Below are 25,140 nucleotides of genomic sequence, written 5' to 3' on the forward strand. Positions count from 1 at the left end.
GCCAGACCCCCCAGACTGGGGCGTGCCTCACATGTGGGAGAACCTCTATAATATAATTATTCTCTGGTTTGTGGGTCACCCACCTGGGGAGTATCGGATTTGATTATATCACGAGTCTGCCTCTCCTACCTGTCTTGTTGTGGTTCCTTCTTTAACATTTTCTGGTATGTCTCAGTGTTTTTCATCAGTTTTTCTTTCCACAGTTAGTTGTAATTTTGCTGTGCTCATGAGAGGATGTGAGCTTAGGGTCCTTCTACTCTGCCATCTTGACCGCTCTCCTCAGTCACTTATTCTTCATAACACTTTTCACTTGCCACTTAACCTGTGATCAGTTCCTCATCGAACTAGCTCCGTTTGCCTGATGAGCAGCAAGCCAAATGCTGAAACTCCCAAGGTTTGCAGCAGAAAGGGTTTATTCACAAGGCAGCCAAGTGAGAAGGGAAAACAAATCTCAAATCTGCTTTTCCTTGAAATTTTTAACAATTCTAATTAAGCAGTTTTGTTATTTAATTATTATTTTTAAAATGAAATTATTTAACTATAATCTGTCTTTTGATTTGTTATTTTCAAAGTGAATGGATCGGTATATATTAGGCCATTTATTTGATTTCTGTTTTAGTGTACTTACTGCAAAAATAGTTACTATTTTTCCAAAACAACAATACATAGTTTTAAATATTTGCCAAAGTCAGCAATAAACATAGCAGTTAGAATTGCTCTGAAAGTGCTTCTCTGAGAGTATATCAGTTGACTTGTGAAAATGAATATGGGAGGAAATTTAAAGTATGTATTAATGTTTATTTGCTTATTGATTACTGGTTAAATAACCACTAAATTACACATATTCTTTGAGACTTCTACTTTTACTTAATGAGAAATCTTTTCATTGACATTTGATGTTTGTTATCTAATAGGGACCAACATTTGTACAGCAGTGACCCATTATATGTTCCAGATGACAGAGTTTTTGTTACTGAAACGCAGGTTATTCGGGAAACCCTATGGTAAGACCTGTTAACCTAATTCATAGTCTAAAGACTTTATTAATGAGAAGCAGAATTTTGGTTTTTTGAAGAAAGATGTTTGAGGGTTTTTCACATGCATATTAGAAATAGGCCATTAGGTATGAACCCAAGTCAGGTCCCTGTGGACACCTAAATTTGGATTGGCAGACTCAGGAAGCCCAAACTTCAGAGTCGACCATGGAGATTTTGGTATATTTACCTCTTTTCCATTTTAAATAATGTCATATATGATTTAACCAAGATTAGACTATCACTTTTTAAATATCTGAATTCAAGTTAAGGTTTCTAATTTACTGCTTACTGCTTTTTAGGCAGAGCACATCAGTGAGAGTTACCTGTGCCCTGTACCTAGGAACCAGGAATCTAAGAATTTAGATTGTGTTCACACAAAAATGAAGATGAAGAATGTAACATGTAGTGCTGTTACTACTGAGATTTCCAGTTTCTGGTTCTTTCTGCCATAAAATATAATACTGACATGCTTAAAAGTGGGAAGATCTGTTTGGACCATCACGTATGTGAGGAAATGTTTTGACAATACTGTTTTGTACTTTTTTAAAGATGGTACAGAAATAATCAATCTTAAAGTAATCAGATAAAAAGACTGATGTCTTCTATTTTCTAATTATCTGACCTCTTTGTCCTCCCTTACCCTCCCCTTCTGAATCTTTTATTAAAATTTCTTAGGCATTACTGTAGTGAATATTTTTCTAAACTTAAAGTACATTCATCTTTTTATTTCAGGTTACTTTCAGGGGTAAAAAAGCTCTTTATATTTCAGCTGATAGATGGAAAGGTAACTGTGAGGAACAACATTATAGTAACTCATTTGACACATGTAAGTTATTTGTATTTATTGTAATTAAAATTAAATAATAAGATTTATGTAAATCATGGTTATGTAACTTTAGAACATTTTGCAATATTAAAATTAACTATTAAATATATTTAAGTTACAAAAGGCAAAATTAAGTTTGTATTTTTATAGTGCTTAGAGAATTCTTTTATATTGTATGTGGTGTTCATATTTAGTTTTGATTTGTATTTTCTGTCATTCTTTATTGGGAAAGCTGTCTACTGTAAATTTTTTGCCTACAGTACATTTACCTTATATTAATGTGTTTTTAAAAAGTATAAGCCACAGTTCTATATTTTATAAAAATTAATGCTTACACTGTTTCCTCTGAATGTAAAACTAAATACTCGTTTTATTACTTTGTCTTTTACTAAGCATACTGTTTAAAAAAGTCACAAAAGAAATATTTTACAGTGAGGGGGATATGAATTAGAATGCCTACAGAAGACTGACTTTAAATCTTTCTGGTTTGCTTCTGTTGTAGAGCTGTTTACGATCAGTGCTAGAACAAATAGCAGCATATGGCCAGGTTGTGTTTCGACTCCAGGAGTTTATTGATGAAATCATGGGGCACAGCTCTGAAAGCCTGTTACCTGGAAATAGTTCCGTTCCTAAGAAGTCGACAGAAGCACCTTTTAGAACATACCAGGCTTTCATGTGGGCCCTGTACAAATACTTCATTAGTTTCAAAGAGGAACTTACAGAAATTGAGAAGTGCATCATCAATAATGGTATTTAAATATTCTTCCCTTTTACTCATAACACACGTAACTCATATTTTGAATGCCATTTAGGTTAATAATTGATATAAGATTTGAAAATTACATGGCAAATAAGTAATTCTCCTGAATACACTCATTTTTTTAAATTATTTTAAATTTGTATTTTTAAGCCATTCATATCTCTAAAAATCCAAACAGTATAGAAAGATTTACAGTGAAATTTTTTCCTCCTGCATTAGTTCCCCAGCCTAGAGACAACCAACTGATCCATTTCTTGTGCATCCTTCCAGAAATAATTTAGACATATGCAAGCAACATATATTCATATACACATGCCTAGTAGTCTTTTAACTGCTCTCTTCAAATTGCTTTCTAATTTAAATTTTGAGGATTATACCGTACAAGTATTTAAAGAGCCTCCTCGTTCTTTTTTACATATTGAGCATTTTGTTGTATATCGTAGACCAGCCCCCTTTTGATGGACATTTGGGCTGTATCTGATCTTTTCCTGTTGGCAACAGTGCTGCAGTGATAACCACTTACATATAAGTAATTGTACATATGTGCACCAACTTACCTATAGCACAAATTCTTAAGAGTGGAATTGCTAAGTCAAAGGGTATGTGATGGCATATGTGATTTTAGTAGATATTGCCACATTGTTCTCCACGGAGGTACAGATAAATAACTTTACACCCTTGCCAGCAATATATATGAGTACCCGTTTGTTCCCAGTCTTGCCAGCAGTGTGTTATCAAACTTTTGGGTCTTCACCAATATGACAGGTGAAAATGGTAACCCAGTGCAGGTTTTCCCCCTTAACTTTTATTTACAACTAATGCAAAAAATAGTACATTGAGGTCCCATGTTCCCATCACCCAGCGTCCTCCAGTGTTGACACCTATAGTACGTTATCAAAACTAGGAAATTGACATTGGCACAGTACATTAACTGGTCTGCAGGTCTGACATGGGTTTCACCAGTTTTGCAGGGCCTTGTTTTTTTGCGAGGAGGTAAGCAGTATCTTTCTGCCGTTCTTTTACATTTTATCACATGTGTAGATCTGTAAGACCGCCTCCATATTTAGGGTTCAGAGCTGTGCCATCCTGACGAAGGGACTTGCTCTTGTTGCCTTTAGTAGTCACCCTCTCTGCCTCCCCGCACTAAAACAGGAGCCCATTGTAGTCTGTTTTGTATTTGCCCAGAGTAGTTTTATTCTGCATTCTTTTTTCATAAGTGAGGTTGAGTATCTTTCTATATGTTTAAGAATTGCTTGAATTTCCTTTTTCATGAATTGTCACTTCCTTTATTCATTATTTTTCTGCTGAGTTGTCTTTTCCTTCTTTAGGGGGTTCTTTTTGGGGGGAAATCAGTTCCTTGTAACATGAGATTAAAACCTGCCATCCTCCGGTTTGCCATGCCTCTCCATAAGTAGGTTAGCATTTATATCACATTTTGAATGCAGATATTTTTCCTTGCTAATGAGTTTGATTTCTTGATATTTGCAGATACTACAATAACTCTTGCGATAGTGGTGGACAAGTTGTCACCTCGGTTAGCTCAGCTCAAGGTTCTGCACAAAGTGTTTAGTACTGGAGTAGCGGAAGTTCCACCTGACACTCGAAATGTCGTTCGAGCATCTCACCTGCTCAACACCCTGTACAAAGCCATCCTTGAATATGACAATGTTGGAGAAGCCTCTGAGCAAACTGTATGTGGGGATCCTTGTCTAGTCCACCGTGTGTGACTAATTCTGCTCAACCATAGGAGTGGTCGATAGCCTGTCGTAGATATTTGTAAAAATAGTGTGTCAGACAGTTGTTGTGAGTTTTCAAATTAGGTTCTAAATTTGAGGCTGCAGGAAACTAACTTTTCATCTATAATTGCCAAGATCACCAGGTGGATGAGGCAAGAATAAAACAAAACATAAAAGCAAGATGTGCAAAATACCTAGCTGATTTATATAGATATTTGTAATAACTCTTTCTTAAATAAAAATACAGATCTATTATATGAGGTATCTAGAGTAGTCAAATTCTGTTTCTAGTCAAATAGAAACAGAGAAGAGAATGGTGGTTACCAGGGACCGGGGGAGAGGAGAAAATGGGTTAGTTAATGGGTACAGAGTTTCAGTTTTGTAGCCTGAAAAAGGTTTAGGAGGTCTGTTTTCATAACAATATGAATACATTTAACACTACCAAACTGTACACTTTAAAATGGTTAAGACAGTATAGTTTATATTATGTATTTTTTTACCATAATTTTAAAAAATACAAATCTAGACATTAATCTAGAAAGCTGCATGTTTCTTTGGGTACATAATTTAGGTGTTTTGCCTAGTTTGTTGGTGTGACTCTTTTTCCTCACCATTTTGGTACTGCATTTCAATAAAAAGTTGATTTCTTTCAGCTCTGTAATTTCTTTTTATTAGGAACTATAGTAGAACAGAATCACTTCCTTGTTGTTAATGGACATTTTGCTAATAACACTGTTTGGATAGGATAACCATATCCCAGTTTGGACTGTCCAGTTTAGACCTGTTGTCCCTGGGTAACTTTCACTCCTAAGAGGGTCCTGCTATGGACAATATGGTCTTCTCATATTTAGGTGAGGTTTTTCATAAGGATTTTATAGCATGTGGTTTGGATTTTTAATTTCTTACTTTGTTTCAAAAAACGTAGAAATTGGATCACTTTTTAAAAGGTGCTTCAGAAACGCTTGAACCTCATTTTATCCGGAGACGAGGGAGTTCTGAGAATGGATGTGCTTGCTGTGCTGTCTCCTCAGGTCTCCTTGCTGTTCTCGCTCTGGGTGGAGACCGTGCGGCCCTACCTGCAGACTGTAGATGAGTGGATCGTGCATGGGCACCTGTGCGACTGTGCCCGGGAGTTCATCATCCAGAGGTGAGGGAGGCACACCAGGAGCTGGCTTGACCTCTCTTCTCCCATGTGGAGATCGTACACTTCCGTTAGCTTCACATGATCCATAGGCAAGTTCTGTTGCATTTTTATAGAAGACATCAGGTACCAGTCCAAAAATAATTTTTCCAAGTTTTATGTCAATCACAGCTTTGCTTATAAGCAAATTATATTTTTGAGTGATAGTGTGTTTATGGCTGGTATGGTAAAAGGCGCACTGAGTCCCTTAAAATGAATTAGGTGATGTCAGATGGCTTCATTAATGGGAACCAATGGGAATAAATTATCTATGAGATAAAAGATGTGACAGTATTACAGAATATGCCTCTAATATATTTATTTCTCCTAATTAGCTGCTCTTTTTACCTTTTTAGTATAATATTTAATAAAACAATTAAGGAAATCTTAATCATCATAAAATCTATTTATGATGATTCGCCTTCACTTAATTGATTTTTCTGAACAGAATCATGGAAACTGCAATATAGAACTATTTGCACTCTCTTAACTCAGTCTTAAGTTCTGCACTCTGTACAGATACATGTTTTTTGTTTTGTTTTTATTTATTTATTTATTTATTTATTTTGTTTTTGGCTGCGTTGGGTCTTCGTTGCTGCATGCGAGCTTTCTCCAGTTGCAACGAGCGGGGCCTACTCTTCGTTGCGGTGCATGGGCGTCTCATTGCAGTGGCTTCTCTTGTTGCAAAGCACGGACTCTAGGCACACGGGCTTCAGTAGTTGAAGCATGCAAGCTTCAGTAGTTGTGGCTCGCGGGCTCTAGAGCACAGGCTCAGTAGTTGTGGCACATGGGCTTAGTTGCTCCGTAGCATGTGGGATCTTCCCAGACCGGGGCTCGAACCCATGTCCCCTGCATTGGCAGGCAGATTCTTAACCACTGCACCACCAAGGAAGTCCCTAGATACATGTTTTTTTTTTGTTTTTTTTTTGTTTTTTTTAATTTATTTATTTATTTATTTTTGGCTGTGTTGGGTCTTCGTTTCTGTGCGAGGGCTTTCTCCAGTTGCGGCGAGCAGGGGCCACTCTTCATCGCGGTGCGCGGGCCTCTCACTGTCGCGGCCTCTCCCGTTTCGGAGCACAGGCTCCAAACGCGCAGGCTCAGTAGTTGTGGCTCACGGGCTTAGTTGCTCCGCGGCATGTGGGATCTTCCCAGACCAGGGCTCGAACCCGTGTCCCCTGCATTGGCAGGCAGATTCTTAACCACTGCGCCACCAGGGAAGCCCCAGATACATGTTTTTATTGATAGCTATCCATTTAACTCATCAGGGAGAGTAACTTTCTTAGAGCTACAGAAAGGTAACCCTGTTTACACAGTGCTCACATAAAAGAACTGGCCTTTCTTTAGCTGAATCTTGGGTCTCATTATGTCTTGTTTCTTCTGTTGCACATGAGGATTTTTGTAAAAACAGGATTCTGACTATCCTTAGGGGGTGATGAGTACACCTTGTTTCATTGTTAAAATAGTCCAGTGGAAATAATTGTGGAAAAATTCTGGAGTTTACTTTCAGAGGAGATGGGTAAACTTTTATTCTCCCTTTAAAGAGAACCAAATTAATCATATTTTGTTTAATTCCAATTCAGGAAACTTTCTGCTTAGTTAGATTTTACCTATGCCATTCACAGTATTTGTCCACTTTTCTATGTTAAGCTGAAGTCAGGTAAAACATCTGTCCCATTTTACCTAAAGATTGCATTGTTTTACTAATAATTGATATTACTGTGTTTTGGAATGTTTGGACAACATGCCTAAGCTAGAATAGATATACTGTTGTTTTTAAGGAAGAGAAGTTAAAGTTTAAATTCTTTTGAATCCCTATAGAAACAAGAATGTTCCGGTAAATCACAGAGACTTTTGGTATGCAACTTACACGCTATACAGTGTATCAGAAAAGACAGAAAACGAAGAAAAAATGAGTGATAACGCTAGTGCGAGTTCTGGCAGTGATCAAGGGCCCTCCAGCAGGCAGCACACCATGGTGTCCTTCCTGAAACCCGTCCTCAAGCAGATCATAATGGCTGGCAAGTCAATGCAGCTGCTGAAGAACCTGCAATGCATGGAGAGCACCACGTGCCAAGCCACAGCCAGAGGTAACCCCTTAGTGGTGGAGTAGCTGCTCCAATCTTCACGCTTGCCATCCTGAGATACGTCATTATTTTGCAGTTTGAAAATTATCAAAGCCTTTTATTTTCATGGAAGTGATCACCATGATCAAACTGATAGATCATGCTGCTCCTGACTGAAAAAAGATTGTCCTCGTTGGAAACTTTTATCACGGTGTTTGAAAGGCAGTGATAATACGTTCCACATGCATTTTACTTATTCTTGATGCCTTAGGACTGGTCCTTTAACAATAATTCTCTGCTATTTCTTAATGCAGAGCAGCATTTGGCCCCTGAGGACATGAACTCTGGCAGATAGGAATTTGTTGGTGAACGGTTCAGACTTGATCATAGATTTTGAGAAAATCTTGATATAATTTCTGGTCTTTTTGGATGTTATTTAAGCAATATACTTAAGGTTTTATCAACTGACTAAAAAGGCTTTGAGAGGTATAGATGTGACCTTAGTTGTTTTGTTTGTAAATCATCTTAATGTTACGTTAATTAGTTTGAATTATTGTATCTACTTTAAGTAATATTTTCACTTTGTGGAATGTTTCCTTTTTAACTGAATAATAAAACGTAAAGAACTTTCCAGGGCCACTGTTGAAAGTGTTTTTCCCAATGTAATTATGATTCCTATTAGTGTTATCATAGTGCTATCTAGTATAATGGTAACTTTACTTTCAGGCATCCTGCTTATGCTGTTACTCTGTTCAGAAAAAAACTAGCTTATACTTTGAATGTTTAACCATGAACTTTGCAATTGTCTAACAGGGTATAAAAATGTTTAGTTGTACTAAGGGTACTATACTGTAAGGGTGACAAAACAGGGATAGACCTTCATAGGCCAAAGGAAAAATACCAGGCTATAGTATATTTAGATAAGTTTACTTAATATTTCTTAATGTTAGTTATTTACTAGAACATAATTCACCTTACACATTTCTTTATGTTTCAGATGCAGAAAGAAAAAGTCTGTATACCCTGTTTCTGGAGTCTGTGCAGTCTCGTCTTCGACACGGAGAAGACTCCACTGCACAGGCCCTCACTGAGCAGCAGGCCACCAGGGAGACCCTCATTAAGATGCAGTCCATTGCCGAGAGGCATCTTGAACTGGATGATGTTCATGATCCACTGCTGGCGATTAATTTTGCAAGGTGATACACACCTGCAGGATTTTCAATGTTTGAAATGGCAGAATCCGTGCTGCAATATTTAGTAACTGTTTATCTCTGCCAGGTAGGGCTTTCCAGCCTTAAAAATAGAAACCTTTGTAGCCTCTCCTTTCTAATGAATGAAATACAAGAATATATTGTGTTCACTTATTTCAGATACATAATTTAGCCTCATTATTTGTGAAAGTCCACAGATTTTCATGTGCCCTAGGCCCATGGGCAGCGCTGTCACTCATACAGAAGACGCGCATGGAAGTTGGGGGTCCTGGGACATGTTGAGTCAGACCCTCCCGATGTATCTTGGCTCTTAGGGGCTTTTAGGTAATTGCCCCAATGAAATAAGTTATTAATACCCACACAATACCCTGTTTATTGTCTAATGGCCGTCATTCACTACTTTCAACCCTAATGGCTAGAAAGACCTACTCAGTACTTGATCTTTTAGGCAGAAGCAACTCTGTGAAGGACTGCTTCACACAAAGAATACTTTGAGGGAAAAGATTTTTATTTCTATAATAGTTGGTAATTTTATGACTAAAGATAAATATGGGACTCCAGAGTTTTGATTTAAGAGAATTCTATTGAGATGAATGAATAAAGAACATGTGGTGTATATGTATACAGTGGAATACTACTCAGTCATTAAAAAGAATGAAATTCTGCCATTTGCAGCAATATGGATGGACTTAGAGGATATCATACTTATTGAAATAAGTCAGACAGAGAAAAACAAATAATGTATGATATCACTTATATGGGAAATCTAAAAAAAATACAGGGCTTCCCTGGTGGCTCAGTGGTTAAGAATCCGCCTGCCAGTGCAGGGGAGCCGGGTTCAATCCCTGGTCCAGGAAGATCCCACATGCCGCAGAACAGCTAAGCCTGTGTGCAACAACTACTGAGCCTGCACTCTAGAGCCCGTGAGCCACAACTACTGAGCCCATGTGCCACAACTACTGAAGCCCACATGCCTAGAGCCCATGCTCCGCAACAAGAGAAGCCACCGCAATGAGAAGCCTGTGCACCGCAATGAAGAGTAGCACCCGCTCGCCACAACTAGAGAAAGCCCGTGCGCAGCAATGAAGACCCAACGCAGCCAAAAAATAAATAAATAAATAAATTTTAAAAATAAAAATAAAAAATACAACAAACTGGTGAATATGGCAAAAAAGAAACAGACTCACAGATATAAAGAACAAAATATTGGTTTACCAGTGGGGAGAGGGAAAGGGGAGGGGCAAGATAGGGGTGAGGAATTAAGAGGTACAAATTACTATGTATAAAATAAATAAGCTACAAGGATATATTGTACAGCACAGGGAATATGCCAGTATTTTATAATAACTATAGAGTATAACCTTTAAAAATTGTGAATCACTATGTTGTACACCTGAAACTGGTATAATATTGTAAATCAACTGTACCTCCATTAAAAGAAAAAAGAATTGATGTCTTTTTTTAAAAAGAGAATTCTGTTGACAGCTATTAAAAAGAAGACATTTTTATATTAAAGGTTGTATTTGGAACAGAGTGACTTTCACGAGAAGTTTGCTGGTGGAGACATATGTGTGGATAGATCATCAGAATCTGTGACTTGCCAGACTTTTGAATTAACGCTGAGATCTTGCCTCTATCCTCATATTGACAAGCAGTATCTAGATTGCTGTGGAAACCTCATGCGAACTCTAAAAAAAGATTACAGGTATGAGGAGTGGTTTCATTTGGGAGGTAGTCGGTAGTTTATTGTACTTTAAGAATAGCTGAAGTTATTTTTAAACCTAGATTTCAAGCTAATTTTTATTAGAGTAAGGAATGGATATGCAATAAACAGTTTTCTTTTGAGAGGATCAGTAGACCATCAGTGTTTTCTTAACTTTATTGTGAAATTTGTTTCTGAGAATTTATCCCAAATGAAATATAGAAAAAGCTTGTTACACAAAAATGCTTGTCATGAAGTTTGCTATCAGAGAAAAAACATGAAATTACTTAGTAATGGATGACTAGTTCTTTAAATTGTGGCATATCCATATTAAAATATGGCATATTCATTTCCATGTATGAACTTTGTAAAGTTCATACAGATTATGTTTATACAGAGTTTTAAATAATGTAAAGTTTCTTAAATCTTAAAAAACAGGATATATAATATGGTAGGAACTGTTTTTTTTAATGCATGGAAAAAAACACTGGGAAGAAATACCCTAAATATTAACAGTGGAAATTCGTCATGAATAGTATATTTGGATTAACTTTTTTTATTACACTTTTGTGACTTTGCCAAATTTTCTTCAATGTTAAGAAAAATAACTTCTTTTTGATTATTAAAAGTAAACCATATGCTGTTTTTATTATTTTTGAAAATCTTTAAGATGTGTTAGTATTTCTAATTTTAGTAAATGTACAGTGTAAACCCATTTCACTAAAAATGATGGTGCACAAAACCTGATCCTGATCTAGAATCCTATCTTGAGCCTAAGATCTTTCTTTCACTTATTTTCTCTTCATTCAGGTTGGTTGAGTACTTGCAGGCCATGAGGAATTTCTTCTTAATGGAAGGGGGAGATACCATGTATGACTTCTACACGTCAATTTTTGATAAAATAAGAGAAAAGGAAACCTGGCAGAATGTGTCTTTTCTTAATGTCCAGCTTCAAGAAGCAGTAGGACAGCGTTATCCTGAAGACAGTTCTCGGTAAAATATGGGAGGACCTTTTATTTTAAATATTATAAGATAATCCATGTGTCATGAACTCTTTTATATGTTATCTTATTTAATCCTCACACCAACCCCTATGAGTTTTACTAATGTTATTTTACACATTAGAAAACTGAGGCAGGGACTTCCCTGGTGGTCCAGTGGGTAAGACTCCGGGCTCCCAGTGCAGGGAGCCCAGGTTGGATCCCTGGTCGGGGAACTAGATCCCACATGCCGCAACTAATAGTTCATATGCCGTAACAAAAAAGATCCCGCATGCCCCAGCAAAGATCCCACGTGCTACGACTAAGACCCGACACAGCCAAATAAATAAATATTTTGAGAAAAAAAAAAAGCTGAGACAGCAGCGACTTGCCCACTGAGTGAGAGGAGATGTGAGATGGCACCGTGTGGTCTCTCAGGGTCTGATGGCCTTGCTCACATGGCTGGAGTCCATACTGGCCGCCTTCCTACCCCACACCTTGCCCTCCAGCCGGCTGCACCAGCCTTCACTGTGGTGTCACAGGCGGTGTTCTGAGAGAGTGAGAGCAGAGCCCTCGGCACTGGCCAAGGCCTGAGCTGCAGGCCTCACCTCACAGACCCTCACTTCCACCACAAACCAAGTCAGAGGCCAGACCAGTTAGAGGGGAAATAGATTCCACCACTTTTCACAGACAGGGTTGCCTGTTTTCAAGCTGTTGTACTGGCTTATCCCCAGCTAGGGAACTCACCTTCCCTCCTCCCTGTCAGTCTGCCTGCTGAGCAACTGGGCCAGGTCTGTGGGTTGGTGCCATTAAATCGTTGTATAACAGAGGCTCGTTTTCCACCCTGCTTGTTGGTCCTTTTTCCTGTTCCATGTCCTTGCTTGGCTCCCTTTCTTGGCTCCCTCAGTGGCCCTTGAAAAGTAATAATGATAATAATTAACATTTATTACATGCCACTTAGGACATTGTTTTCCTCATAGCCATGCCAGGTTACTGACCGTCTACTGCTTAGTAGTAGATAAAATAATTCCTTTTATTTATGTCATGTATTACCTTTGATGATTCCATAAAAGCAGAATTTTCATCAATTATATGGTTTGTAAAAGCAGGGTAACCGCTGGATTCTTTTCGTAGTAAGGAATTAGTGCCTAGCAATCCCCAGGGGGGGCCAGGGAAGGTTAAGGTTATATTTTTCACTATCAATAGAAACTCATGAATTTTGTTATTTTTAGTATGTTTCAATCTATTACAGTTATTCCTTTTTTCTTGCTCAGACTGTCCCATCTTTACCCAGACGGAACTCCTTCACTTGACTCTAGTAATCTTGGAGAGCATCTTTGCTTTCAGGACTGGATGTCCGGACTCATCCTGTGCACTTCCTGCCCCAGGCTCTGCACCTCTTCCAGGAGCACTGGTCCTGTCTGTTCTGTGGCTTTAAAAGCCCTTGGTCTGTGTCCCAGAGTGTTCGTCTATACTGGATTATCAATACTTCTGGGCTCACTCAGTGGATGGAGCTAGGAAATACGTAGAAAGAGGAAGATGAATCATAAGCTCATATTGATATTTCCAGTATGTATTAAAGATTACAGGGTTTCACTTTTTTGATTTTCTTTTGTATCTTGAGTGCTTACTAACACATGAACATAAATATTTATTATATTTATTCTATAATAAATCATAATAGTTCCAAAGTAACAATAACAGCAACAAGCCCACTGAGAGTTTAAAACATACTTGTGACTATATTTTCTTCCTTGTACTTTCAAGTCAAGGTCACCTGGAACAATTCTCGACGTGATTATACCACTAATATAGGGCTGGGTTCATTTGTTTTATTTTCTACTTTTAGGAATCACTTCATATTTATTTTTCTTGATTCCATTTTGTTTTTTAATTGTATAAAACATCTATATATTTCTTAAGTTAAAATCTTTGATACAAAATTACTTTTGGGAGCTCTGGCTTCTGTTCCTGTTCGTGCCCATTTTCTCCCTTCCCTCATTACCTTTTTGATTAGATTTTATTTTATCCTTCCAGCGTTTATTTTTTGGAACCAAAACCATATGTGTACATATTCCTTTTTCTCCTCACATGTTACACAAAAGGAAGCACACAGTGTGCACTCTCTAACACCTGCTTAACTTTTCTTAAGTAGATAATACATCCCAGACCCAGTGCATTGCAGGCTAGAGAGCTTGTCCTCACTACTTTACAGCTGATTGTGTTCATTCAACCAGGTGTCCTGTTGGTGGACACGTGAATTCTGTTCTTCTGCGATGTATGTATGCAGTGACTGGTCTTGTGCATTTCACTTCTTATTTTTGCCAGTGTGACTTTGGAGTATTTTTCTAGAATGGGATTGCCAGGTAAAAGGGTAAACACCTGTGTAACTCTGCTAGCAGTTACCAAATTCCTCTTCATAAAGGCTGTATTTTTTCTAATTCCCACCAGCAATGAGGCTTTCTCCACAGCCTCACCAACAGACTATGTTGTCAGACTTTCGGATTTTTGCCAGTCTGATGATGAAAAATGATGTCTCAGTGTAGTTTTAATTTACATTTTTCCATGTGAGCGTAGTTATCTTTTCATATGCTTATTTTTGCATTTGTTTTAAAGTGAACTCTCTGTATCTTTTGCCACTATTTCTGTCAGTATCAAGTTGTTGGTCTTCATCCTCTCCATTTTTAGAAGCTCTTTTTTTTGTTTTTTTGGCTATGCCACACGGCTTGTGGGATCTTAGTTCCCCAACCAGGGATCAAACCCATGCACCCTGCAGTGGAAGTGCAGAGTCCTGACCACTGGACCACCAGGGAATTCCCTAGAAGCTCTTTTTATAGGTTTCCCGGTTTGGCATTTGTCTTTTTGTTCTGCTTATGGTATAATAATTTCTTGTTTTGTCATGAAGATATTTTTTAGTTTTATAATCTATCTTTTTTCTTATTACTTCTGAATTTTAAGTGATAGTTAAGAAAGTTTTACTATATCCAAGTTTATAGAGAAATTCACCCATGTTTTCTTTTAATGCTTGAATGGATTTTTTTACATTTAGATGTTGATCCATTTGGAATTTATTCAGCTAAAAAACATGAGAAATAGATCCAGTTTTATCTTTTTTCCAAATGACTAATTGGTTGCCATCACTTATTTCTTTAAAAAAAAAAATCCACCTTTCCCCATTTATTTGTTACCCCTTTATCATTAAATTTTCATATGCACTTGAGTTATATGCATTGGGTCTCTCTAAATTTTCCATCCTGTTTCACTGTTCTGTTTATTCACATGCCAATAGCACTCTGTTTTATTAATAGGGTTTTCCTGGCTATTCTTGCTTATTTATTTTGACAAATGTACTTTATTTATCGTCTAGCTCCATCCACCAAAACAAAAACAAAAACATTGGTGCTATTTTTATTGAGATTCCCACTCATAGATTAACTCAGGACAAATGAGCCACCCCATTGGGACCCCTTCTCCTGTGGCTTCCACGTGTTCTAGGTGCCTGTCTGTGCCCTCAGGCTCCCTGAGTCTGCACCCACAAGTCTCCTTCTCGGTTCCAGGCTCCCCTGCCCTGCCCATACCCCTCCCTTGTCACTGGGGCTCCTTCTGCATCCTCCCTGTGAGCCCCTTGCCCTCTGCCCACCCTTAGCATAGCTTCTCGCTCTCCTGCCTGGGGCACCTTCATTCCATGTCGATGGCTTCAGCGACCCCTGGTGACCTGCAGGTCAGTACCTTTAGCCCAGGTGCCTGCACAACCGGCGCCTCATGACTTTCCTCAGATGCCATGTGTCCAAAACTGAGCTTCATCGTTGTCTCAGCCCTTTGTTTCTTCTGGATGGGACCACTGTTCATCCCAGTGCCCAGTGTAGCTCACCTTAGATTCCTTCCTCTCTGCCGGCCCCCACATACCCTGGTCCCTCGGTTCTGCCTCCTGGATGACATTCCCCATGCCCTGCAGCGCTTGCTGGAGAGCACCTCCCTGCCGCCTGCTAACCAGCTGTCTCGGCGTCTCTCCCTTCCGCTTGGCCCTCCAGGGCCATACAGGACACTAGCCGCCCCGCCCCCACGCACGCTCAGGCTCCTTGGCACCTCGGAGCAGATGGGCCGAGCTTCTCCTGAGAGGGAGCTTTTCACTGTCTGGCTCCCCACCTCGCTTCTTGTGCACACAGAGACAGACACATCGCCTTCTCTCTCCACCACACTTCCCACTTCAGGGATTTGGGACATTTCTGGTTTCCCTGAGAGCTGTACTCTCTCCCGCAGGAGCCTTCACGTGTCTGCGCCCTCCAGTTACCTGAGTTAGCTGCTCTCCCATGGGCATGGCCAGCAGTTGTCTGCACTCCTGCAAAGCTCTGCCCCCTGGCTTAGTGACTGGAGGGTGACTGCACGTTTTGTTTGCTCTGGGCTATGAGCCCCTGGAGGGGGGGAGGGATTGGCTTTTTATCACCTGCTTAGTGCAGCACTTGACAAGGTATGCAGTAGGTGCCTACTAAGTACTTAGTAGATGCACGTGTAACAGACTTACAAGATAAAAAAATTCTGACTAGTCTGTGACATGGAATGAATTGGCTAAACTCGTAAATCACACACTGCCCCTTACATCTCTGGTTGTGAGGCTAACTCCTGCCTCGGCATTACAGTTAACCTTCCATGGGCTGCATCCAGGCATCATCACAGGTGCCTCTGTAACCTGGGAGAGTCATGTCCTTTCTCAGCCCAGTGACAAAACTGCTCTGAGGAGTGAAGGAAATAAGTGCCTGGCTCAGGAACATTTCCATGCCTTGTGGTAGCTGCATTCTACTGAGAGTCACACTCAAACTAGTTGGGAAAGAGTGGATGAAGCCATGTGTGACACCTTTGCTTTAGAAGCAGACCCCATTTTTTTTTTTTTTAACATCTTTATTGGAGTATAACTGCTTTACAATAGTGTGTTAGTTTCTGCCCCATAACAAAGCGAATCAGCCATACACATACACATATCCCCATATCTTTTCCCTCCTATGCCTCCCTCCCTCCCACCCTCCCTATCCCACCCCTCCAGGCGGTCACAAAGCACTGAGCTGATCTCCCTGTGCTATGCGGCTGCCTCCCACCAGCTATCGGTTTCACACTTGGTAGTGTATATATGTACATGCCACTCTCACTTTCAGACCCCATTCTTGCCCACACACTTGCATATGCCTGCTCTCCAGGGTGAGGAGAACAGCCTCTCCCCGCCCCAGACACACACACACACTCCCTCTCCCTCTCTCTCTCTCTGTCTCTCCCCACCCTCTCTCCTGCCACCCCCAACAGAGGGTCCGTCTCCTGAGCCTCTTGCTGAACTCTACCAGGACTAGGCACCTGGCAAATACAGTTAACCTTCCCTGACTTTGTCTTTTTTCCTAAGTAATTTACTATAAGTATCTTTTTTATAGCTAAACCCATTATTTAAAAATTTTGCCCCCCTTCCTTATTTCTGAAACCTGATTTCTATTCTGGAATATATGCTTAGAAAAATATGGAATATCTGCATTCCTTTTATGAAATGTCTTTTTGGAATATATAAATTAAATAACTCAAAGTGCTAAATAACTAAAACTGATATTTCTTTATCTAGTCTATCTATATCTTTTGAAAATGTTGACACAGCTAAGAAGAAACTCCCTGTTCATATCTTAGATGGTCTGACCCTGAGCTATAAGGTATGTGCTGATGTTCTGTGTAAGAACATTTTGTATTAAAATGAAGGCATACAAGGGACTTCCCTGGTGGTCCAGTGGTTAAGACTCCGCACTTCCAATGTAGGGGGCATGGGTTCAATCCCTGGTTGGGGAACTAAGATTCCCACATACTGTGCGGCACAGCCAAAAAAAAAAAAAAAATTGAGACATATGAGTAATAGGTTACTTTCTATTCTAATTTTCTGTTTTTGTTTTCATAGGTCCCATGGCCTGTGGACATTGTTATAAGTTTGGAATGTCAAAAAATTTATAATCAGGTGTTTCTTCTCTTATTGCAAATAAAATGGGCAAAATATAGTCTGGATGTTTTACTATTTGGTGGTAAGATTTGTTTTCAACAGATAAATTATAATTTAATTTTAGCACTGAAAAAAAGGTTGGTAGTCTTATGTCATTTTTTATGTATACACAGGTGCCAAAATGATATGTATTTATGGCAATAGCTTTACAGACATCAGAATTAACTTCCCTGAATGAGTACAGTTAATCTGAAATACAATAACTAAATTAGGAATTTAGCCAGAATAAAAATTCTTAGGTTATGTGAAAAAGTTTTAATGACAAGTTAATGGGACTTTGTTTTTATATTTTTGATGACAGTGATAATCAAGGTGATAGGGCAGCTTTTACTGCTTCACCTTCCAGATAGGGAGGATGGGGTCCCTGCTGTGCATCCAGCCGAGTGCCCTTTACAGGGCTGATGACCACGCCATTACAAGTCCTGTTCTGTGCAGTGGTGCAGGTGGGGTCTGAGTGGATGCTCTTCCCACCCCCTCTCCTCTTCGTTCCTTTACAGAACTAGCTAGTCCTGCTGAAAAACCACAACTTGAAGGACTTTTAGGTGGACAAGACACAGCTGCTAATTTTGGACCACAGAAGGAGCCAGTAAGACAGCAGATTCATCGTATGTTCCTCTTAAGAGTGAAGCTCATGCACTTTGTGAACAGCTTACACAACTACATCATGACCAGGGTTCGTGTCTGTCCGTCCACTCAGTTCTATCACCGTGTATACATCTGTTCACTGAGAATTACGTGTAATATATTTATAAATACAAACAAGCACACAAAATACTTACAGACTGTAAATGTAAAGATAGCACGTACTAAAAACTTGATCATAAAATAACATGGCAGCAGGGGGAAGTGTTTTTTAAAACATGCCAGAGCACATGTATCCAGACACTGTGTCTCTCCTGTCTAGTGACCCCTTGGGATGACACATGCAGAGCTCCTCTTTTGGACTTGCCATCAGAACTTGCCACGTAGTCCTTTAAATGTCACCAGTGGGAACAGGGCTGTCCCTGGAAAATGGCTTCAGTTTTTTGTAATGGAAGCCTAAAAACAAATCTGTCAGGCTAGTGTGGGGTGTAAGGAGGAAAATGCAGCCAGATTATATACTTTTTTCTTAAATATAAGATGTAACTCGTAGAGTAAATCTGCTTTTCTTACACATATTAAAACCAGTTCTAGAGGAGCTTCTGAAGAGGAGTTCAGATGTTTGAACAGTAGCAGTGTTATTTGAGGACAGTACTCATTGGGATTATAATGGTTGCTAAAAAAAATCTGTAGTCATTCTGGTAGGTGGGTTCTAAGAACCCACTTTTATTTGGATGAAGTGAGCCTTTGAAGCCTGTGTTTTAGACATGATACACATGGCAGAGGTGCTCTCTGTTTCCCGTGCACTAGCGGCCTTCAGAGGGCCAACCTTAAGCCCTTAATTGTTGAGAGTAAATGGTAGCTTACCGTTTACTCTCTACCATGGTAGTTAAGTTTTTGTTTAATTTGTTTTTTGTTTTCTACTTGAAGTACAGTTATGTTCCTTTTAAAGAAAGACCATTATGTAAGCAGTGGAATTTATTAAAACATATAAATTCAATTTACCTGGTGACTTTTTTTAAAAAATCAATGCATATCCTATACAGTTCATATACTTGCCCCTCCACACAGGAGCAGTCTGTTAGTCCAGAGTGAGGCATTCCCTCCCTGTGCAAGTGAATGTAGAAGAGGTTGGTAAAAAAGTTTTGTGTGTGGCACATTAGTTCTCAAAGAAAAAAATCTATTGATTAAATTTGTCATCTTTCTCTTTCAAGATTCTTCACAGTACAGGGCTGGAGTTTCAACATCAAGTCGAAGAAGCCAAGGATTTAGATCAATTGATTAAAATTCACTATAGATACTTGTCAACCATCCATGATCGATGTCTGCTGAGAGAAAAGGTATGTGAGGTGTCACCTGTGAACTTGGCCACTGAGGCAGGAATGAAGCCAGCCAAGGGAAGTTGTCTCTCTACTTTGGAACTTTATACTTATTAAGCTTCTGATCTGCAAAATATTCTTAAAGGAAGGACCAGATCAAATAGGTTACAAATTTGTGCCATATGACTGGAAATTACATATAAGAGAAACAGTTGACAACTTTATTGTGACAGTCTGCACTCACTCAGCACTGTGTTTGGATTCAATAAGAAAATTTTATTTGCAGTTATGGAATAATAGTGCTTTGGTCAGGAAATGTGTCCAGCTTGATGTGAATATATGGGATTAAGTCATCTTACAGCCATTGGAATAACTTGCCCCATTTCACTGGTGAATTCAAATGGCTGTCCCAGGAAATGGTAGCTTGCTGGCTCTGTTGGTCAGACTCTGCTGCTGATATACCTGTACTGTGGGTGCAGTAGGCATGTGGCCCAATTCCAAGTGCATTTTGTTCAGAGCCTAGTACCCTTCCTTATACCTAGAAGGCAATGATTTCACTGAGCTTTTTCTGTGACTCATTTAAATTAGGTGAAAGTGTTGGTGTCAGTGTCCAAACATGGTCACAGAGCCTGTGTTCTTCCATGGCTTTCTCTCCAGGTCAGTTTTGTGAAGGAAGCCATCATGAAGGTGTTGAACTTGGCCCTCATGTTTGCAGACGGTTGGCAGGCTGGCCTGGGGGCGTGGCAGTAAGTACGCAGTTTGTGGAGCCTCTGTGCTGTGACCAGTTTCACTTTTAGCTGGCTTCATTCTGGGAGCCTTGTTTTTCATCTTGGCAACACATCACATACACTTATAATTATGGAGAGAATTGAAGAATTGAATTTGTTCATCTGAACTAGGCAGCATCAAGAATTACGCAATTCTTTTCTGAGCGGTAAAACAAGAAAAATCTGAAGTCTTTTGATTAGGACAAGCAAATATCCTTAAATTACATTCCTGTTGTATAGGTTTGCTAAATTTTTGTTAATGGATGCCTTCGAGCATACACAGAAGTGGGCGGGGAGCATAACAGACTCTGGGGTCCATCACTCCACTTCAGCAGATGCCAGTGACAATCAGTTCTGTTTTGTGTTTACTGCCCACTCCCACTCCCATTCACTCAATTATTTTAAACCAAATTCTGGACATCATGCTAGATCCTAGTCCGAAATTGTATTTTAGAGAGCTCTAAAAGAATGATTGTATATTTTACTTTTAGGGTGTTTATTATCCACACCTATCACATAGAAAGTCAGAGGACCCAGGAGCTCTTTCTTCCTATCCAGAGTACCATCCTCTACTGTTACCTTGAATGTGCAGCTCAATAGTTTGTCCCTGTCTTGTTTATAAAATTAATGTAATGCTGCTATTATTACTTCCTTGAAATATATTTAAAAGAGCAAGTCTGGTTGACTGGGCTGTTGGGATAATAGCTTGTACTTAGTTGGTATTAGTAAGGAGCTGAAAGTTCATTATAGCACTAATCTAAAATCTTAACATATGGCTGTGTCAGAATACTCTAAATGGTAGATAAAAATTCCTCATTGGTAGATAAAATTCCTCATTGCAGGGGTGAAAGATGGTAGATAAAATTCCTCATTGCAGGGATGAAAACAGAAGTCTTACTTTATTATTGCTGTCTCAAGTGTGTGCAGCAGACTTCTCCCTCCATGTCACTGTCAGGTGGAGGAGAAGGTAATAACACTGCTGCGTGTACTTGGCTAAAATTGAACTGTTTCTTCAACGAGGGGGTGAGGAGGACTTAAGAGGCATATTAACCATCGCAGTTTATGGAAATTAACTGATCTTGATTCACATTTAAAGCAGAAAGTGAAAAATTTTTAAAGCAAGGTGAAATTTTTAAGCAAATGGTATGGTGGCTATGATTTTAAAGGAGTATTTATCTTTAGTGTGTACACACTGAAATATTTATGACTGAAATGCTATGATGTCTCAACATTGCTTCTAAAGATATGGGGCTGAGGGTATAAGTAGGACTGCCTGCAGGGGGGTGACTACTGAAGCTGGGTACGGGTGTTTGCTATTTCCCGCAATAACAAGTTTTTTAGTAAGTTTAAAATGTAAGGTTTTATATCTTTATGTGCTGTTTATTTCAAAGAAGGTGTGCTTGTGAAAAGTAAAAGTATAGAACTGTACAATAGAAAAGGGAATATCCCCAGTTATCCTCACTCTAGAACTCACTACCATCCTGAAGCAGCAGTTTTGTATCCTAATGACACTTTCCTTCAGACTCTTTGAAAGTTTGGCAGGAAATTTTATATTTTATTTTAGAATCTTTAGACTTAGGAGTCTACGTAATTAAACTGAAGCACATTTGAAATTACTCCAAAGGTATTTTATAGCCTACCTAGTAACTCCTTAGACTTAGGATTCTACGTAATTAAACTGAAGCACATTTGAAATTACTCCAAAGGTATTTAATAGCCTACCTAGTAACTCCTTATGCATTTACCTAAATTGAAATTTACTTTCTTTCCTAGAATGGAATCTATAGAGAAAATGGAGTCTGATTTTAAAAACTGCCATATGTTTCTTGTAACAGTTTTAAACAAAGCTGTCTGTAGAGGATCCTTTCCCCATCGTGAGTATTGTGTTAAAATATTACTGCTTTTATATTTTCTGATAACTAAGTCTACCTGTTATTGTTTTGGTACTGATCTCATGAAGAATTAGAATTTTTCACCACTTCAAACCTGGAAAGTCCCTCAGCAGTTGAATTGTTTCTCCCAAATTACAGTGGAGTGAGTGAATCAGATGTAAAACATTGAGACGGAAGATTTTGCTTTCTAGTATATCGTGTTACACCAATGGATTTCTAAAACCATCGTTAAGTAAAGCAGATGGCAGAATAGGTTTCAGTCACACTTCACTGTCATGTGTAGCCTTTGTAACTATTCCTTTTCAACAGATAGGGTTTGCGGGGGGGGGGGTGTTTGTTTTTTGTTTTTTTAGCAATTTTAAAATTCCCAAGGCTGCCTCTTACACAAGGAAATGCAGGCCTGACGGTTCAGTACACAGACAGTGTGTGAAGCAGACAGAGGTCTGTGGGGTGAGTCATGGGGAGAAGATAGTCATTTAATCTACAGACACAAAGGACTAAGTAGTATCTCTTGCAGAGCTTTTTTGAGAAAAGTATGCAGGGCTAATTTGTTCCCTATTACTGTATGTTCAAATTGTGATATGCTCATTAAGAGTAGCTGAACATTTTTTAAAATACTGTTAGAGTAACGAGTGAACACAGAATAAACAAACAAAAACATATCATCAGAAAGTTGTGAATGCAAAGAAGTCTAAATAAATTCTGGGATGAGATGAGCCCTTCAGTGCTGACCTGCTGCACCCACAGTACAGGTAGGCGGGGCAGTGACCGGCCAGAGGCACATAATCTTTGCAAGGATAGAGAAACCCATTGTCGGTGTGGCACGCTGGAATCCTAGAGGACCCCACGCCGAGCCAGTCCTCCTGACCCCCGGCCCTCCCCGACGGCTCTTTGTAAGTGGTGAAGAAGCTGGGGGCCGGCCAGGCAGGAAAACAGAGAGAAAGTTCTGATCTCACAGTGCTTACTTAGATCCCTATATTCCTGTGTCGGGTGACTTCTGCAACGAAGAGGCATTTGTTTATTACACAAGTATTTAAAAACAAATTAATGTTGTAAGCCCCTACTGCCACCTCTCAGCCTCCCCCATTTTTACCCTTGGCCAAAAAAAAAAACCATACTGTGTTAGAGGAAACATTGATGCATTTGTCCATTTTTGCACTGGGTGACTGTTACGCAAGGAGATTCCACTCATAGCTCAGAACATGGCGTTTTGTTATGAATTGAGGCCAGATTTTATGACATTTTGAAAAATGTGATTTGTTCAGTGTAATGCCCAGACTTTTTTTGTTTTCAAAACTAAAATGATCTGAAATAGAAATAAATCGTACTTTCTCAATTGTATTTAATGAATGAAGATTACCATCTTTATTATATGTTAAAAATAATGAGTATTTTAATTAAAAATAGAAAATACTTTCTAAATACTTTTCAAGACATTTATTAGAGCCTATTTAGCCATTTTCAAACATTTAAACCTATTTTATTAACCTATTTTTATTCTTCCCACAGTGGAATCTCTAGCACTGTCACTCATGGCTGGCATGGAGCAGATATCTTCAGTGTAGTAAATGCCTCAGATTTAATCTTTATACATATACATTTCCACCACATGCAGCTGCGAAACGGGAATCTATTTTGGTTTGTTTTTAAAACTGTTGTCTACTGTCTAGACAAGTGGGTTTTATGTGTTTTCTCTGGAGATTATTGGTTAGTATATAGGGTTATGCATATAAAACTGTATCAATAATGCAGAATGTGTATAGGCTGTTTACACTTATATTTCCTACTATAAGCTATAGATTTATGGTATTGATACCTTTAAATGTAAAATAATCATTTTTGAAAATGTAATTATTAATATTAAAAATAAATTAAAGCACTTTATTCCCCTTTTGCTTAGTCACAGAAGTTTTGTTTTCTTTTATATGCCTGGGAAGTTCCAAAATGGAAAATAGCTTCCACCAATGTCAATAAATGTAAAAGCCAGCTGTTGATATATCCTATTGTATGGCTTTTGTGAGCTAACCACAATTAATTAAAACTATATTTACTGTTCAGTTTTCCCACATTTTCTTTATATACTTCTTGGCATGTCTGTAGCACTTATGACTCAGCACTATATTTACTACTTATTTTTTAAAAACAACTACTGAAGTCCACATAGCCTCAGAGCTGAGCACCAGGGGCCTCTGCCCTAGGCACAATCTCAGTCGTTTTACAGCATCAGCATTTCCTGCATGCAGATGGCAAAGTCGGCTAATAAGCCCTCCTGGGAACGAGCCCAGGTCCCAGGCTTTACTCTGAAGTCTTGGAAGAAATTCACTGAGGAGGCCTTCAAATGCCAGGGATGAATAGTTACTTCCAAGTCTCAAGAAAACACTGCAGTATAACCTAACAACTATAAGATATGAGAAGTATTTCTTGATCTGGTGCTTTAAGTCAAAACCCTGTAGAAACTGATGGAAGCATATGCTCGCATAAAGCAGTCATGATGGAGTCAAGGTTCAAACAATGATGGCCTGGCTCTTTTGGTAAAGTTCTTTATGCATAGCAAAAATCATCACATCAAACATACCAAAACGTAATTCTTTCATAAACTGAATTATGTTTATTATCAGTGTTTCTAAACCTGGGATAGAAGATACATTTATTTATAGGATATTTAGGAAAGTAAATATTTTCATTTTAAAAAATGAGTATTTGGAATTTGTTGTTACCTTAGACTGATTTTATACGGTATTTGTTCTTTTCTCATGACTTTAAGAGTTTCCAAGGGAAGATTAGCAAAGTTTAAATTGGGGGAAGAATAGACTTCACAAAGTGTCACCAGTTGGTTTCTTTGGGAAGGAGCCTCCAAGATGCAGAGTGCCCAGTGGGAAGAAGGGAAAGGGCGATGAACTGGCTGGAGAGAAAAGCCAGCCCTGCACGGCTGAGACAGTAGGCTTCTATCCCCCACCTTCATCAGTCCTTGGTTGTGGGTCCCTAGGGCAAGCACGACCTCTCCAGCTGAGGCCACCCCAGGAGCAGCGACACTGCAGCTGTCTGCTGGCCGTGCACCAGCACATCAGC

At 39.0% G+C, this 25,140-nt stretch overlaps 1 protein-coding gene across 1 annotated transcript in view; it reads left to right on the plus strand.

The window, feature by feature from the left end:
• TUBGCP5 (tubulin gamma complex component 5) overlaps nt 1–23,871 on the plus strand; it is a 49,275-nt gene extending 25,404 nt beyond the window's left edge. Inside the window, exons 8-23 of the mRNA XM_061199023.1 lie at nt 915–1,004; nt 1,770–1,863; nt 2,366–2,612; nt 4,112–4,314; nt 5,391–5,506; nt 7,358–7,626; nt 8,600–8,798; nt 10,330–10,518; nt 11,326–11,508; nt 17,092–17,176; nt 17,416–17,536; nt 18,012–18,187; nt 19,308–19,433; nt 20,070–20,158; nt 21,953–22,053; nt 23,581–23,871. Coding sequence (XP_061055006.1) covers nt 915–1,004; nt 1,770–1,863; nt 2,366–2,612; nt 4,112–4,314; nt 5,391–5,506; nt 7,358–7,626; nt 8,600–8,798; nt 10,330–10,518; nt 11,326–11,508; nt 17,092–17,176; nt 17,416–17,536; nt 18,012–18,187; nt 19,308–19,433; nt 20,070–20,158; nt 21,953–22,053; nt 23,581–23,636 — 2,344 coding nt within the window. The 3' untranslated portion in view covers nt 23,637–23,871. The remainder of the gene's footprint in view (nt 1–914; nt 1,005–1,769; nt 1,864–2,365; nt 2,613–4,111; nt 4,315–5,390; nt 5,507–7,357; nt 7,627–8,599; nt 8,799–10,329; nt 10,519–11,325; nt 11,509–17,091; nt 17,177–17,415; nt 17,537–18,011; nt 18,188–19,307; nt 19,434–20,069; nt 20,159–21,952; nt 22,054–23,580) is intronic.
• Nucleotides 23,872–25,140: the final 1,269 nt, after the last annotated feature.

The sequence above is a fragment of the Eubalaena glacialis genome, chromosome 1, assembly GCF_028564815.1.
Source record: "Eubalaena glacialis isolate mEubGla1 chromosome 1, mEubGla1.1.hap2.+ XY, whole genome shotgun sequence".
Classification (NCBI taxonomy): Eukaryota; Metazoa; Chordata; class Mammalia; order Artiodactyla; family Balaenidae; genus Eubalaena; species Eubalaena glacialis.